This window comes from Crocuta crocuta, unplaced genomic scaffold (genome assembly GCF_008692635.1).
Source record: "Crocuta crocuta isolate KB4526 unplaced genomic scaffold, BGI_CrCroc_1.0 scaffold122, whole genome shotgun sequence".
In the NCBI taxonomy this organism is placed as follows: domain Eukaryota; kingdom Metazoa; phylum Chordata; class Mammalia; order Carnivora; family Hyaenidae; genus Crocuta; species Crocuta crocuta.
Window position 1 is genome coordinate 252,067 of NW_027528839.1, and position 18,374 is coordinate 270,440.

Consider the following 18,374-nt stretch of genomic DNA (forward strand, 5'->3'; position numbering starts at 1 on the left):
GAATAGCCAGAAGAGGCCTCAGCTCAGCTGTGGGCCACAGGGTGTGGGTAGGGAACTAAAGCAACTTATCATTTTATGGTATAAAGTGTGAGGGGGAAAATGGATAGATGGGCTGGAGGGGCCAAATCTCAGAAGTAAAAGGCTGAACCAAATGTGCTCTCATATCCCTTTTAGGTCTGAGCTCCATGACACTTTGATCCTAATTCCAAGTAAATTTAAAGTACCTAAAACTTCTGGGAAATTTTTATGCAGCAATCTATCCTGCATTGGATTGGTAAAATATTATTAATTTCCTCTTGTAAAGAGGCCTTGAATGCAGGTGGTTAAAATGGTCAGGGAGAAAAGACAGCCATTGTTAATCTCAGCACAGCTGGACTGCTGTTACATGTCAGGTGACACTTATTTATGCATTTGTCTGTGAATACATTTACTACATTCAGCAAAAGAATGAAGAATTGTGTATTTCAGATGAATGGCCAGATTTATGTCCAGAAGGCATCCTTTATGTATAGTACTCCTATCTATAATAGCGTTAAAATCCATTGCACTAAAACTCCTAGAAATCCCCAATGTTCTATGTTGCCTTGAACTTTATATAAACAGATGTTTTGACCATCTGGGTTTAGGTTAGGAAAGGCATAGTATCCATTTATTAATAACTAAGTCAAGTTATTCTCATATTTTAATTTTCAACAATATTGTTATTCAAAGGAATTAAGTGTTTTAACTGGGGCTCATTTTGCTTCTGCAGATGGAGTTCAATGAGAAAGAATTACGAAGAGAAATAAGCTATGCAATCAAAAACATACATGGTATCAGGCAAGTGATTCACATTTTCCTTGTCTTCAGCTCAAGCTACTAAGAGAAAATTAATGTTTATAAATGGCTAGTGAAGTAGCCTTTTCATTATCTGAGCAAAGTAGAATACAGAGATGGGAGTAAGAAAAAGGACACTCTAGTTCGAGTTTCATGCTAATTTCCTGTATTGTCATACTCACAAAAGAAGACTTTTCAGTTAAAAAAGCAGAAACACTTTCTTCACTCACAGCGCTGTGCACTGCACAACTAGGGATTTTACCAAGGAGCAAGATCTTGTTCTCCAGAGCCTGGCATGTTGGGGAAGGAGGCCTGACCTGCCCATAAGTAATCATTACTTACACAGAGACAGGACAGAGACATTTCGGCTGGAGCCGTGGAGTAAGACTGGGAAAGATGAATGAAGGGTGGTGACTTTTGAGTTGAACCTTGCCTGTTTAGAGAACAAGAATGATTTCAGGGCGCCTGGGTGGCTCAGTCATTAAGTGTCCGGCTCAGGTCATAATCTCACGGTTTGTCGGTTTGAACCCCGCGTCAGGCTCTGTGCTGACAGCTAGCTCAGAGCCTGGAGCCTGTTTCAGATTCTGTGTCTCCCTCTTTCTCTGACCCACCCCTGCTCACGCCGTCTCTCTCTGTCAGAAATAAATAAAACATTAAAAAAAAAAAATGATTTCAACAGGCAACAGTATGCTCTGTGTTCACATGTGTATGTGTGCGTGCATGCACATGCCTGTGTGTGTAAAACCTGAGAGGATGGAGATTGTCGAGGCAGGAGGATTAAAAAAAAGTACTGAAAGTGGAAGGAGTAGTGTCAGCAAAGGCACAGAGGTGGTAAAGCACAGTGTGGACACATGGAGCAGGGAGCCTGTGTTTTGATAGGAGTTGGGGATGTAGACAGGAGCATGGCAGGATGTGAGGCTGCAAGTGGAGCTTGTACCTTGTGTGGAATTTTCCCTTGTATAAAATGAGATTATTCTCACTTTCTTTAAAGAAATTTAAAACACATGTTTCTTGAGTTCATGTTCAGAAGGCTAAATACAATTTAATGGCACATATATGAAATGTCCTGAATTTAAGGTATTGATTATCTCCCGTGAAGCAGGTGTCCCTGTCCATTGGCAGCTATATCTTAGCTTCTGCCCCAGGGCCAAGTTGATACTATTTTGGGAACAGAGTCTGAGAGGGCAAAGCTTGCTGCTGAGTGTACATGTAAAAGGAGTTACAGCATTTGAATTATGCATCATTTTAAAATCTGTCTGCTCTAAAAGTTGCAAATAAGATGGGTAAATATGCATTCATGAAGTAAAAGGGAGAAAACATTCTATAACCAAATCCAGTATTATTCTGTTACTATCAACAGCATTTCTAAGTTCCCTATTAATTCTATTCTGTCTCCCTCAAATCTAGAATACATTTGGTATAGAAACTATGTCTTACTCTTGAGCTGGGCAGCGCTGGTATCCGAAAGTGTCAATCTGATAGGTGCAGTGAAACCAAATCACATTTTTTGGGTCATGAAGTATTTTTATATTTACTTACTTTGCTGTAAAAGTAAGATACAGTGCTTTTACTTAGCTTTTAAAACTCCTTAACGGGGTCTCCTGGTGGCTCAGTTTGTTAAGCATCCAGCTCTTGATTTCAGTCTCGGTAGTGAGACTGAGCTCTGTGTTGGGCTCTGTGCTTTGTGCTTTCAGCACACTTTCAGCGTGGAGCCCACTTGGGACTCTCTCTCTCTCTCTCTCTCTCTCTCTCTCTCTCTCCTCCCTTCCCTTCTCTCCCACTCCCCTGTGCACATGCATGTGCTCTATTTCTCTCTCAAAGTAAATAAGAAAAAAGAAAAAAACCCCAAACTCCTTACCAAATATATTTCTGTTGAATGTAACTGCAAGAGCTCAGTAACTCTGTTTTGAAGATTTCTGATTTACAACATACCAAAAGGAAAGATTGGTTGTTATTATTATGGAGTTAATATGTCTGTAGGATGAAAAAGAAGTGCACAGTGTCCTGATAATGAGATATACTGATGGCATGATTATTTAGGTTCTTAAATACACTCCATTTGACAAGTTTTGTTTCCAGTTGATTCTGTTAGGTATTTGAATAATAAAAGCCATCTTTGTCCACTGCAGACCTGTGGGTCCTTCTTAGTTCTACAAGCGCTGTGTGTGGATGATGAGCAAGGGAGGAAGACAGCCCTTGTGGGGCAAACAAAGATAAATGCATTAATGCACTGCCTACCAGGATAGTAATGGGATGGTGCGTACTCGGACCACTGGAGTGCCAAGGAGGATGTTAGGGTTCAGAGAAGGAAGGCAGGACCAGAGAAGGCGAGCTATAGGAAGTGATTGCTTTTGATCTGGGCTTTGAAGCACAGGTGGGATTCGGACAGGCTGAAATTGTGGGGAGGGTGAAATGAACATCATGGATGGATACAAAGACAGGAAATGCTAGTATGAATATGTTTGTGGAAAGGCAAATGGTTGAGTTTGGCTGAAACAGAGAGTACATGAAAGGGAGGAGGCAAATAGCTGCAATGGAAGGTTAGGGTCAGATGGGGGAAATGTTTAATATTAGGCCAAACTGCAGATTTTATTCTGTGTCCAACATGGAGAGATTTCAAGTTACTATATAGTACAATCACTACAGTTAGAAATTGACGTGAACATAAGGTGCTAAGTAAATGGTTAGAAGGGGCAGAGTAAAGCTGCTGTAAGGAAAGTGTTAAGTTTCCCAAAAGAGATACCACAGAATTGGGTGGTGAAGGAGAAGTTAATTAAAGAAGAAGTGAGAAAAGCACGAGAAAAACATTGCTCTGACACCAATTTGAATTAATTCCAGCTAAGTGACAAGATACTTGCTATTTTTGTTATCACTTGTTATTTTTGTAAATTCATGATTTAGGCATTCTGTGTCCCAAACTAGTTCCACTTAACTGTCTTCCTTTTCCACTAGCATCCCAGGACCTTAGATTCAGAACCACTGAGATCACTATAATACAGCACTCCTGGAAAGAAGAGATTGCATAGTCAGGAACGCTACTATTTCAGTGTTCACAGAGTGAGGATTATTTTCTGCTCTGTGTAGGATAAGAGAAGATTGCTTTTGAAATACTTTAGAAATAGAAATGTAAATTTAAGACCATGTGTATTGTAGCATTGCTTTTTATTGGTGTGAAACTGTGAGATGAGACAAATTACAGTTAAGTGTTAGTTAAAAGTTGTATTATTACAGTCCATGAAAACATTTTGGAAACTGTTTTTAGGTAACGCTAGTCATCTATAGGTTGGAATTTATTAGGAACTATAGTGTTGAAAATATTATTATAAATGATACTATTGATATAATAAATCACTACATGACTTTTAAACTTGGGTATTACCTACTTGCTTTAGGTGGCATGTCACTTGAAATCTTTTTCAAAAAAGTCTTGGATATTACTCAATTTAAAAAATCTAATGTGCTGCTTTCTTCCTTACATTCAGGACAGGGTTGTTTACTCCAGACATGGCATTTGAAGCAATAGTCAAAAAACAAATTGTAAAGCTGAAAGGACCTTCCTTGAAGAGTGTAGATCTGGTAATACAAGAATTAATCAACACTGTCAAGAAGTGTACCAAAAAAGTAAGTTTGAATTATTTAACTTTCCAACAAGTAATTATTTGGTTTACCCATTTTTCCTACCCTGCTATGTGCCTCTTTCCCTGACCCTCACTTTTTTGTGATTGTCCAAGAGGAAGGAACGTGAAAAGTACTGAGTGGGAATTACTTTCATGATAGACTGGCAGGGATATTGTCTTCTATCACCCCATGGCCAACAGGATTGCTGAAACCAGGAAAAGTATATTTAAGTCAGCTAATTTTTTCCTCATTGTCTTAAACAGGTAAACATCACTTTAAAATAATTAGGTGAATGCCCTAATTTTACTTATGGTATGTGGATGGGGATAATGTTAGGGAAGAGAATCATTGACACTGTATATATCAATGAAAAAATTCTTCTAAATTTTAAATGAATACCATTTGAACCTGGACATTCTGGGAAGCAACAATGTGCTGTAGTAGTTAAGACCCCAGGCTCTGGGGTCTAGTTGCCTAGACTCAGATCCTGGCTCTTTTACTTACTTTCTGTGTGACGTTGAGTATCATACTTAATCCTTTAGAGTCTTGTTAATTTCTTTGTGAAATGAGGGTGATGCTAATAATACTACTACTTCCAAGAGAATTAAACAAGTTGTTGCGTCAAACTCATGGGACACTTTGCACATTGATTAACCATAGCAAGTGCTCAGTAAATGGTGGCTAATCTATAAATGGCCATTTTAGTAGCATCCAATATTCTCTACCTTGTGATATTTATTGAATCTATGATGTAGAATGGTTAGGGAGACACTCCTTCCCCCGGGGGCTCCTCACTGAGGAATGTGGAGGAATTTTGCTGGATTCCATCCATTCCATGGGAGCATGAAAGGGGTACACTATGTTAGAAAATGTAAGGGAGTTAGTGATGATGTTTAGGATAGGGCAGGCCTAGCCCCGTGACAGGTAACACTGATACTTATGATAATTTCTTCAAAGTATAGAGAGTTCTCTTCCCTTTCTGTATGGTTACTATGAGTAACTTCCCTGAACAACCAGTGGGAAGAGAGAGGGGGGGAATGAGAGGGATAGAGAACATAGATGAATATGAATTTTGTTTCCAGTTACCTGACAGAAAAATTCAAGTGTAGGAGGATGTAAGTAGTGAAAGAAGAGGGCCAGCTAAATCCCTGGATGCCAATGCTAAAAGAAAAGGAGAAAAAGGGGGAATAGCTTGGGGACCTAGAAGTGCCTCTAGACCTTCAGACTTTTTCTCTAGACCTCTTGATATTCTTCCACATTGTTCCTTAATATCGTACTTCTCTTCAAAATGGGAAAAACCATACGAGTTAAGGGACTGAGGAAAGGGAAGAGGATGCACATGGAGAAGAAACAAACCAATCTTTACACCAGCTCTCCATTTGAAAACTCAAAGCCCATTGATAATACTACACATTCCTCTTGTTCTTACCTGTACTTCAACATGCAGTCAGTCTTGCCACCTGTATAGTTAAAGCTCTCCTGACTGGCTACCTCATAAGTGACACTGAATTAACTAATGCTGCATTCTCTATTAACCACATGATTGCCACTCTCAGCCAACCCCCTCCCCACCCTTAGATTGCCCATGTGCTTTTGTTCCCACCAGTAAAACTGTCTTCTTTCCAAGGTCCATTGTGTTGTGTTTGACCTCAAGCCTGTTTAGCCAGTTGTACTTCTCATTTTAATCATGTAATTTAAATGAAGAGTAAATGAACTGAGCAAATACAGAAAAGACTGAGTTTTGTTTCTATAAACACAACTTTGGAATGGCTTGATGCATGTTAGCTATAAAAGTTTTACTGTTGGCTAGGTGTAAGCAGGACAATGCTGAAAGAAGGTGGGGGCAGTTATAAAAATCTAGATGGCCTCTGCTTCCAGATTATTTCACAAGTGTCTTCAGGTTCTCCCTCCACTTTAAAGAAAGCCAAACTGGAAATCATAGATGAAGGATGTGGTTTATGTAAGACAGAAGACATGTAACTCCAATCAGCAGATCTATATGCAGAGAACAGGCCTTGGCCTTACATCAGAAGATTGGCACATGTGTGTACATTTATGTTTTAAGTTATATAGAGTGTTTATGGGATGTATGAATCTTTTTTTTTTTTTTAATTTCTCATTGTATCCAACTTGCATGAAAACCAACAGTCAGTCTTGATGGCATGGGAAGAGACAGCTTGTTCCTGGACACTTTTTGACTTCTAGTCTTTGCTCTCTACCCTTTGAACCTCCCTTTCCATTCTGCTTTCTGGATCAATGGTAGTTGTATATTTATTTGTATTGTCTTCTCAAATCATTGTATGCTTTATCTTAAAGCGACCTCGTTTTCTCCCGGAGATTATTGCTTACCCTGCAGCCCTTTTCAGTGAAGAATATTTATTGGCTCAAACCCAAAGAATCTAAGGACCTGGATCAGGGTTCACATCTGCTGCTTCTCCTTTTGTGGCTTCTAAATATCATGACTTCAACTTCCTATAAAAGTCTTCAGTTAAGTCCCTGGTGGTATAAGCTCTGCATTTCCCATCTATTCACCATCACTATCACGTCCTGGTCACTCTCTTGCATTCATTAGGATATTTAGAACCTCCCTTACATTTTTCTTCTTCATCCTAAATTCACCTTCAACTTGGATGATTTTGGTAGAGATCTATGTAGAGATAATGTCCAACACCCAACAGCTACTTTTCTTTGAGAAAGGGGCTCTCTATTCTGCACTAACATTATACTCCCATGACTTCTCCTGGTCCTTTTAATCACTGACAAATATTCTACCAGGAGATCCTTCAGAAATTTCAGACTCTAAATCTAGGATTTTCCCCTCCTAGCCTCTTCAAGTTTTAAGTCAGTTAGAAAATTAGTAGAAAAGCTTAGAGTAGGATTGAAATTTAGTATCCACTTTGCTGCTGATAAATCTAGATAGGAAAATGTGTCTGAGACTTGCTACTGAAGTGGGAGCCTCCTGTTACTTCCTCTTCCAATAGGAAACTATAAAGTCTGCAGTGTTGGAGAGAGTTAGTTGTGCACCCATAAGCAATACAGAGTATTTTGGCTTGCCTTACACCTGTAGGAATGTTAAGTCAGTAAAAGTCAGAGAGCCACATGTGAGGAGTGACTTAGTGCACCCACCCTACCCAACAGAGAGCTGAGGACTGATGCATGACAGGTTCTCACCATCATATAAATCAACATGTCTTCCCCACCCCCCTTTTTTTACTGTGAGCTGGAGAAAATAGTAGTAGTTTCTTCCATAGGACTTCCCCAAGTCCTTCTCTCCAAGAGGCCAGAAGTTGGTGAAAGTTCTTACCTTATGAGTGAGGTATGAAGGGTACTATTGAGGAGGAAGCGAAGGAACAGTTCTTCCTTATATCTAATATTTTATCACAAGTGCCTACCTTTCCAGCTCTCTCTGTCCTTTGCTCTCTCTCTAACCACTCTGCTCATCAATTTCATTCTTATTTTTAGTAATGATTTCACAGAGAAAATAGGGGTCATAAATGGGAACATTAATTTCTGAAACTCACTGGTATTCCTAACTCTGCCCCATTTTCCCTCTGTCTCTCTTGAGGTGGTTTCCCTGACCAGGGCTGGGGTCCTACCTGTACTCTCACCCTCTTAAGGAACTTACTCTTTTGATTCTTCAGTTTCTTAAAATCATGACTTTCTCCATCACATTAAAAACAATCTCTCTACAGAAATGCTGACGCATAGGAGCACATGTACCCCAATGTTCATAGCAGCACTCTCCACAATAGCTAAAACATGGAAAGAGCCTAAGTGTCCATCAACAGATGAATGGATCAAGAAGATGTGGTTTATCTATACCATGGAATACTACATGGCAATGAGAAACAATGAAATCTGGCCATGTGTAGCAACATGGATGGACCTTGAGGGTGTTATGCTGAGCGAAATAAGTCAGGCAGAGAAGGACAAATATCATATGTTTGCACGTATAGGAGGATTAGGAGGAACTTGACAGAGGAACAAGGGGGAGAAGAAGGGCAGAAATGGTGGGGGAAAGGGAGAGAAGCAAACCATGAGAGACTCTTGAATGCTGACAAAAACTGAGGACTGATGGATGTGGGGGGAGGGGGGGATGGGCATGGAGGAGGACACTTGTGGGGATGAGCACTGAGTGTTATGTGGAAACTAATTTGACAATAAACTATTAAAAAAAAATCTCTCAATAATTTTTATTGTTAAGAGTAGTAACAACAATAACATCATAACAAAACAATATTTACTACCTTATTCTCCTTTTATTCATGTCCAACCTTTTTGGGAAAAGAGTAGTTTATGCTTGCTATCTTTATTTTCTTATCTTCAGTTAATCCACAACACTGTAAAATGTGGCTTCCATGCCACCCTCTATTGAGTAATTATGGCGAAGATCAACCAGAAGCCTGATTGACAAATGTAATGCATACTTATTCCTGGTTCTGTATTCTAACCTCTTTTTGAAGCTGACACCCCATTCTCATGGGTTCTTTTCCATCTTTCTCATGATCCCTCCTCCATCTCCTTCAGGAGTTTATCCACTTTTCCTGCCTCTGAACACCAGAGGCACACAGAGCTTGCTCCTGGCTTTCTTCGCTTTGCACTGTGTTCTCTCTGCCAGATCATCTCTCCCATAGCTCAGCTGCCACTTAAATGTTGATTCTCAAATCTATAGCTCCAGCTCAAGCCTCTTTACTGATATCATCCACTCAATCTGCTGCCATTACACTTTTCTTACTTATGTCTCTGAAGAGGGTTTTAAATTATTCCAGAGGACTCCTAACTGGTCTTTCCACAACCAGTCTCTGTGCTGTCAAATTCATCCTCCCCCCTGCTGTGAAAGTAGCCCTTCTAAAATATATCTATTTTTTTTGTTCCCTCAAAATTATGCAATGGCTCCTCATATCTTGAGAATAAAGTTCAAATAATTTATGGTTAGTTTTAGTTTCACATCTGATCTCTGAATCCTTCTTTAGCTACATTCATTGTCACTTTGTGCTTGCTTGAACCATTCTAAGTGATTTGCACCATTTTCACAGTTTTTCATGCCTTTACCATTTGCACATGTGATTCTCTTTGTTTAGAATGTTTCCTTTTCTTCTTGTCTTCCACCTTCCATCTCCTCTCATTTTTTATGACCCAGCTCAATCATCATCATTTTCCTAAAAAATCTTCCTGCAGGGCCTCTGTGAGTCCTCTCCTGACCTCCATCCTTGTTCCCTTTCCAGTGTTTCACTTGACACCGTACATTTACTTCTATCAGAGCATTTATGATACAGTATTGTAGCTGTTTGTAATTTACTTGTCTAGACAAATAACCTAAATAACCTATAATCTCCTCCTGTTAATTCTAGGCTCCTATTAAAAAAAAAAAGAGCTATGTCGGGGTGCCAGGGTGGCTCAGTTAGTTAAGTGTATGACTCTTGGTTTTCGCTCAGGTCATGAGTTCCTGAGTTCGAGACCCACATAGGACTCAACGCTGCCGGTGCAGAGCCTGCTTGGGATTCTGTCTCTCTTTGCCCCTCCCCTGTTCTTTCTTTTCTCTCAAAATAAATAAATAAAATTTTAAAAAAATAATAAAATAAAAAAAGAACTATGTTTTATCTTCTTATTCTTGGCATCTAACATAATGACTAACCCTACAGAAGAACCAATCTATAAATACTCTATAAATTAAGAATTGAGATATTCTAGGGCCACCTGGGTGGCTCATTTGGTAAGTAGGTTGATTTTGGCTTAGGTCATGATCTTATGGTCATGAGATAGAGCCCTGCATCAGGCTCTGTGCTGACACCATGGAGCCTGCTTGGGATTCNACAAAATTTTTAGATATTCTAAAGTTAACCTGATGCTAAAGAAATCTGTAGTTTATTTATTTGATTTTATTTTTTATTTTTTAATTTACATCCAAGTTAGTTAGCATCTAGGGCAACAATGATTTCAGGAGTAGATTCCTTAATGCCCCTTACCCATTTAGCCTATCCCTCCTCCCACAATCTCTCCAGTAACGCTCTGTTTGTTCTCCATATTTAAGAGTCTCTTATGTTTTGTCTGCCTCCCTCTTTCTATACCATCTTTGCTTCCCTTCTCTTGTGTTCATCAGCTCTGTGTCTTAAAGTCCTCATATGAGTGAAGTCATATGATATTTGTCTTTTTTGACTAATTTCGCTTAGCATGATACCCTCTAGTTCCATTCATGTAGTTGCAAATGGCAAGAAGAAATCTGTACTTTATTTTTTTATCCTATTTTTTCCTTAAATAGTTTATTGTCAAGTTGGTTTCCATATAACACCAGTGCTCATCCAACAAGTGCCCTCTTCCATGCCCATCATCTCCCTTCCCCTCTTCCACACCCCCATTGGTCCTTAGTTTGTTCTCAGCATTTAGGAGTTTCTCATGGTTTGCCTCCATCCCTCTCCCCAACTATTTTTCCCCTTCTCCCTCATGGTCCTCTGTTAGCTTCCTCCTAATCCACCTATATGTGCAAACATATGGTATCTGTCCATCTCTGCCTGACTTATTTCATTCAGCATAACACCCTCAAGTTCCATCCATGTTGCTACATACACACGGCCAGATTTCATTCTTTCTCATTGCCATCTAGTATTCCATTGTATAGATAAACCACATCTTCTTGATCCATTCGTCCGTTGATGGACACTTAGGCTCTTTCCATGTTTTAGCTATTGTGGAGAGTGCTGCTATGAATATTGGGGGACATGTGCCCCTAAGCATCAGCACTCCTGTATCCCTTGGGTAAATTCCTAGCAGTGCTACCTATGACCTAGCCAGGTCATAGGGGAGTTCTAGTGTTAATTTTCAAAGGAACCTCCATATTGTTTTCCAGAGGGGCTGCACCAGCTTACATTCCCACCAACAGTGTAGGAGAGCGCCTGTTTCTCCACATCCTCACCAACATCTATAGGCTTTGGATTTGTTCATTTTAGTCACTCAGACTGAAGTGAGGTGGTATCTCAATATGTTTTTTTTTTCCTGGTATCCATATGTGGCTTTTATTTGTTTAAAAATTTTTAATAAGATTTATTTATTTTTTTATTTATTATTATTATTTTTACAGATAGTTTATTGTCAAGTTGGTTTCCATATAACATCCGGTGCTCATCCCCACAAGTGTCCACCTCCATGCCCATCTCCCCCTTCCCCCCCACACCCATGAGTCCTCAGTTTGTTCCCAGCATTCAAAAGTCTCTCATGGTTTGCCTCTCTCCCTTTCCCCCACCATTNAGGAAACAAACAACCCAGCGAAGAAATGGGCAGAAGATATGAACAGACACTTCTCCAAAGAGGACATCCAGATGGCCAACAGACACATGAAATGATGCTCAGCGTCCCTCCTCATCAGTGAACTACAAATCAAAACCACGCTGAGATACCACCTGACGCCAGTGGCTAAAATGAGCAAATCAGAGAACTCTAGATGCTGGCGAGGATGTGGAGAAACAGGCACCCTCCTACACTGTTGGTGGGAATGTAAACTGGTACAGCCCCTCTGGAAAACAGTGTGGAGGTTCCTCAGGAAACTAACAATAGAACTCCCTTTGGCCCAGCAATGACACTGCTAGGAATTTACCCAAGGGATACAGAAATGCTGATGCATAGGAGCACATGTACCCCAATGTTCTATGTGGTTTTGATTTGTATTTCCCTGATGATGGGGGATGCTGAGCATCGTTTCATGTGTTTGTTGGCCATCTGAATGTCCTCTTTGGAGAAGTGTCTGTTCATATGTTTTTCCCATTTCTTCACTGGATTATTGTTTTAGGGTGTGAAGTTTGATGAGTTCCTTATAGATTTTGTATATTAGCCCTTTATCTGATATGTCATTTGCAACTATATTTTCCCATTCCGTAGGGTGCCTATTAGTTTTACTGACTGTTTCCTTTGCCGTGCAGAAGTTTTTCATCTTGATGAGGTCCCAGTAGTTCATTTTTGCTCTTGATCCCCTTGCCTTTGGGGATGTGTCAAGTAAGAAATTGCTGCGGTTGAGGTCAAGGAGGTTGTTTCCTGCTTTCTCCTCTAGGGTTTTGATGGTTTCCTGTCTCACGTTCAGGTTCTTTATCCATTTTGAGTTTATTTTTGTGCATGGTGTGAGAAAATGATCTAGTTTCATTCTTCTGCATGTTGCTGTCCAGTTTTCCCAGCACTATCTGTTAAAGAGGCTGTCTTTTTTCCATTAGATACTCTTTCCCTCTTTGTCAAAGAGTAGTTGGCCATACATTTTTGGGTCCAATTCTGAGTTCTCTCTTCTTTTCCATTGGTCTATGTGTCTGTTTTTTTGCCAAGTCCATACTGTCTTGATAAGAAATCTGTACTTTAAAAGAATATTTTAGCCATTGCTTTTATTTTTATTTTTTTAAACTTTCTTTAGTGTTTATTTTTTAGAGAAACAGAGCATAAGCAGGGGAGGGGCAGAGAGAGGGAGACACAGAATCCGAAGCAGACTCCAGGCTCTGAGCTATCAGCACAGAGCCTGATTTGGGGTGTGAACCCACGAACCACGAGATCATGACCTAAGATGAAGCCTGACACCTAACCAACTGAGTTACTAGGCTCCCTTAGTTATTCTTTTAAAATGATAAAATTAGAGCAGATTTTCTTTTCCTTATTTCTCATTTTAATTTTCTTGACTTTGCCCTTGTCATGTCTACTTTCAAGTTCTTTAACTTTAAAATTAAAATCTTTTGCAAAGCAGAATAATCTTAATTAAAGTTGAGTATACCTGGATTTTATCACTTGACTCCTTTGAACAGGAGCCATAGATAATGTGACTATATTATTTATCATCCAACATAAGACTCTTTTGAGATTGAAAGAGGAAGGTATTATTACTTTTCCTGGAATAGTAGGATTAATTCAAGTCTGCCTCAGGTCTTCTGAAAGGCATAGTTACTCTAGCTGTATCATCGATGTATATATCCACATATATTCTTAAAACAGTATTTTCATTTATGACATTTCTCATGTTGAATGTCTTATGCGTAAAATATTTAATTTTTTTCCTTAAAAAATAAATACCAGTGGAAAACATGAGATTTATGTGTGTTCAAGTAACAAAACACAAAGCTAGACTTCTAACCTGGGGGAATGCAGTCTTCTTGTGTACTTTCTCACTGTTGTCTCTGGGGCACTGAAGGACAAGACAAGAACATTAGAACTTTATGGGCCGTGCAAGGACGTGTCAATTTCAGAATTTTTCTGATGGGTATTAGTTCTCAGCTACTTCTCTTTACCCCCAATTCTCCAGTGCACCATTGCAGGGTCCTGAGTTTCTTTCAGGAAGCACTGAGAGGAACATCTTGTTTTTTAACAACAGTTTAGCAACTGTACCATTTATTGGCCTCTTGGGAAACTACATTCTTGGTCTGCCATCATACTAATTAATTGATTTTTTTACCGTACTCAGAAAAAGGCAAAAAAAAAAAAATCTTTGCAAGGAAATAGAAAAGACGCCTTAGTTGGCTGTTTGAAATACAAGGAAAATTTTTTCAGTAAAAAGTGCTGTGAGAAGAAATGCTGAATTTTGTGCCATGTTAGGTGACTCAATATCTTGCTCTGAATACACATAACTAATCAAGTGAATCTAAAGTCCTTAGCTTGGCTTTCAAGGTCCTACATGATCATATCCCTTTTCATCTCTAAGCTTCTTCCACTTCCCCCTCCCTTGGTCCATCCCAGCTACACTGGTCTCCTTGTTTCTTCAACATGTTAAGGAGATGTGATGACAGGGCCTTTGTTCTCCTCATTCTCAGTGCTGGAAATGCTCTGCCTCAAGATACTTGTATGGGTCACACCCTTGTTTCTTTTCTTTTCAAGTCTCTCCTCAAATGCCATTTAACCAAAATGGCTCACTTTTTACCTTCTCTACCAGCTGGCTGTCAGTCTAACCAACTGCTGTGTTTTGCATATAATAGATGCCTCACAAAACTCATGTTTCAAATCAGGCTGATTATTAAAGTTTGAACCTCTCATTGGGTATTGTAGGGAATTGATTCTGTATCAACCAATTTCTAGAATATTAAGTAGTTAAGAGGGGAATAAATGTGGGAAAATGGTATCCTCTAAATCAATATTATTTTGGGGTACATGATTAGGATTTTGATGATTTTGACTATGTAAAGATAGTCTTATAACTGCAGGCTTACAAATCGGTATTCAGAGCAAAAGAGATAGGAAGTTATAATGGTTAGTATGGTTGAGGAAACGTTGTACCTTAAATAAGAGACATGGAAGAGAGGTGAGGAACTGCACTGGGCAATCAGAGTGGAGTATTTTTTAAAACAAAGAAATGAGTTATGCAAACAGCAGGAACTCCCATTGAATGAACTAATGAAGTGAGTGGCAGAAAACCTGATCAGAAATCAAAAATCATTCAGAATGTGAGTGGGATTTTTTAAAATGTCTTCCTACATATATTATGAGAAGAATTGGGAATGCAATATTACGTCTGAGAGCCAGCAATTCAAGACAACATTTTGATTTTTATACTCCTCCAGAGTTTCCAGATCAACCAGCTAGATAGAAACCATACCAGCTTCATTATTGCCTTTCAGCTCTGCCTAGGTCCTGTACTGCTTAGTGTCTCCTTCAATATTTCTCCTCCTTTGCCTCCGTGAGGGCGGTTTTTCCAGTGTGTTCTCTTTCCCTTTTGTTCCACTTAACAATTAGGCTCATTTGCGTGCAGTTGTCTCAATTGTTAGGTACAAAATCATGGCTCTGGTGGGGTCCTTTCCTGGGGAAGTTAAGCCCATGGGTAGTAAGTTTGGAAATATCAGGAGACACACACACATAAAAATCTATCCTCCCCACGAGGCCAGTAGATAGGAGGGTTCTTAGATGTTTCTGCTTCTTGGGGTACTCTTGTCATTTTGGCCTTTCTAAGACTTTAATGATGGCTGCATATTAGCGAGGGGAACTTCAACTATCAAGTATTTTGTTTCTGAAAAAATATTTATAGTGCCATTCCTTGGTGTTTTAAAAATAACCTTCTCCTGCCATCCATTTTTTAAATGCGGTTAGAGGCGTGCCTTTCCTCTTAAGTAGACCACTATTGCTTGTGTCGTCACTTTTCTGCAGGAGGGTGATTCTATATTTGTGTGGCTGTTGTCACAAAGCAAAGGTGTGCTGTTAACTTGGGCTGCTCTAAGTGCAGAGGAGAAACAGTTGCTCTGGTGGCTGAGGACAGGCTAGTGGTGAGTGTCAGATATACTGCCAAGGTTTGCACTAGTGAAGAACAACTGGTATTGATCAGCTATCTCTTCTCTACTTAAAACTTTTTACAGGACTCTCAAAAAAATAACTTACAGCATTCTCAGAGTATAAAAGGCCTTCTGGGATAATAGACTTTTCCTGGGAAATGTTTCCAAAACTTGAAGAGGAAGATTCATTTGTATCTTCAATTATTCATGAAATAATCCCCCAAATGAGCCATAGATCTCAGGATTCAGCTAGGGGTTTCAGTAAGGGGGTAATGGTTTGGTGATCTCATGAAGAGACACTGGGCTGTGAATTTTGAAATTAACAAGGCAGCTGGGTTTCTATGTTTTTATTATGATGCTATGCAAGCACTCTATGATCACTGTAGAAAAATTTGGAGAATGTAGAGATGTAGATAGAAAAAAAATGGAAATTATGCATAACCCATCATTCAAAAAGATTATTCCTATTAACATTTTGTAGTATTTCTATAGATCTTTTTCTGTGTATGGACAGTAGACTTGCAGCCTTAAGACGCTTACTATTTATGTGTGATTCGTTATTATGATGTCTCCATGAAGAATTATAGTTTGTTGTCTAGCTAAGACACTAATGTGCATCATGCATACTATAAAGTTGGTGTGAACAGTGACCTTGTTTGACGATGGAACAGCCATATTCTTAGTTCTAAGTGCTTAAAAATTAGAAGACATATTAAGTGCTACAATATTACCCCCAAATTTTGAGATTTGTAAGGTCTTGGGCTATGTCCTTGAAGAATATCAAGAGTATATTGTGGCTTGTGACTATGTGTATATGTCTGTATGCTTATGCGTAATCACATTTATATATATATGTAGCTTGATTTTCTTCACTTACTGTCATAAACAGTTTACCATGTTTTTAGATGTTATTTAGAAATTAGAATGAAAAAATTAGGTATTGGATATTATTTGAATGGCTAATTGTATCCCATGAATGGATCTACCTTATTTAATATCATTAGATACTTAAGTGGTTTAAACAGTCTTATTTAAGAGACGCAAGATGGCAGAGAAGTAGGCAGCTCTGTACTTTTCATCTGACCGCATCTCTCAAATAAAGAAGGACTGAAGCCAAGGACACTGAACTGCAGGGGTTTGGGAGGAAAAGAGACAGAGTCCGCTGTGAAAACAACCTCATAGGTGCGTGAGTGCGAACTGGGGAAGATAAAAATGGGCTGGGACCCAGAGACACAGAGGGAGGGGAGGGAACCCCATTTGCAGGGAACAGTGGGGAAAAGAGAGAGCGGCTGAAACTGCTCATAGAACTGTCCTTGGAGAAGAGAAAAACCTTGTCTCAGGATGGAGAGTGATCCTGATTCCAGCTCTGGGGTGACTTTGGGCTGGGTGCCCCGGTCCCAGGCAGCATCAGGAGAAACTGCTCCACTGCTCTCCCAGCTTGATTACCAGCTGGGAAGGACCCAGCTTGTGGGTTTCTATTTCAGGTGGTATCAATAAAATGCAAGGACTAAGATCTGGAAATGAGGCGTGGCTTGGGACATAGTTCACAGCCCATCTTGGCTACACCTGGGGCACAGGGAGATCAGACCCAAAAGAGTGATTTGCAATGCTTGGAAGGAACTGGGGCCCCGCCATTTTTCTCCCCACAACCACCAGGACAGGACCTCAGGGAGCGGCCAGTGGAACGCATTGGAGGCTAAGACCTGCCTACACAAAACCACGCCCATTCCTGCTGGAGAGCTGCTTATTTTTTTACCGGAGCCCAGGGCAAGATCAACGTGGATGCAATGCTGTGATTAATTCTAGATCAATTCTTTCTATTCAGATATATTTTCCCTTGTCTCATTCATATCCCTCCCCTCTGCTGGACTGGGCACTCTGGTCATTGGTTTCCTTAACAGTAACATTTAATCCATTCTCTAGATGTATATTCTACACCTCCACCACTACTTTTCTCTCTCTCTCTGGAGTAATCAGACTATATAGTTTCTCTGAGTAACATTGTCTTTATTACTTTCTCTTTGCCACCTACCATATTCTCCTTTTTCTCTCTCTGAAATAAGCCTCTTAGTCTCTCTGCCTGGTCATTGTTCAATTTTGCTTTCTCTCCACCCTGTCATTTCTCTCTTTGTATATGCTCTTCCATCAGTACTGCATACACCCTGCTCTTTATTTGTGGCTGGGAATTCTTGTTTTATGCTTTTAGATAGTCCTTTGTCTATTGGGTTTTTTCTTTTTTCTTTTATTCTTTTTTTCTCCTCCCTTTTACTTCTTTTCTTCTTTTCCTTTTTCCCTTTCACTTTGCTTGTTTGTTGGATTTGTCTGTGCAATTGCGTGCCTTTGTTCCCTGTGTGTTTGTCTGTGTGTTTTCTTTTCCAGGGCTACCTCAAGAAGCAAGCCAAAGTACACATGGTGGAGAGTCCCAAATACCACTATGAGTAGGGAAATAAAATAACCAAAGCCTCAACAAGAGGGACCAAGAGACACCATTAAAAGAATACTTCCTGAATGGACAGGCCTTGGACAGTCAAAGAGCCTTCTTTAATATGGCAGTACTCACAGGTGCAGAGTGCATAACAAGATTTTAAAACTAACAAGAGACAGAAAGCAAGCCAAAATGATGAAACAGAAGAACTCTCCTCTAAAGAAATCCAGGAAGAAATGACAGCTAAAGAACTGCTCAAAGCATATATATAAGCAACATAACTGAAAAAGAATTTAGAACAA

General features: G+C 39.6%; 1 protein-coding gene across 7 annotated transcripts in view; it reads left to right on the forward strand.

Moving 5' to 3' along the window:
- Positions 1 to 18,374, forward strand: part of DNM3 (dynamin 3) — a 584,407-nt gene that overhangs the window by 218,111 nt on the left and 347,922 nt on the right. For all 7 annotated transcript variants that reach the window (XM_077755999.1, XM_077756002.1, XM_077755998.1 and 4 more), the window contains exons 9-10: positions 752 to 819; positions 4,299 to 4,437. In XM_077755999.1, coding sequence (XP_077612125.1) covers positions 752 to 819; positions 4,299 to 4,437 — 207 coding nt within the window. The remainder of the gene's footprint in view (positions 1 to 751; positions 820 to 4,298; positions 4,438 to 18,374) is intronic.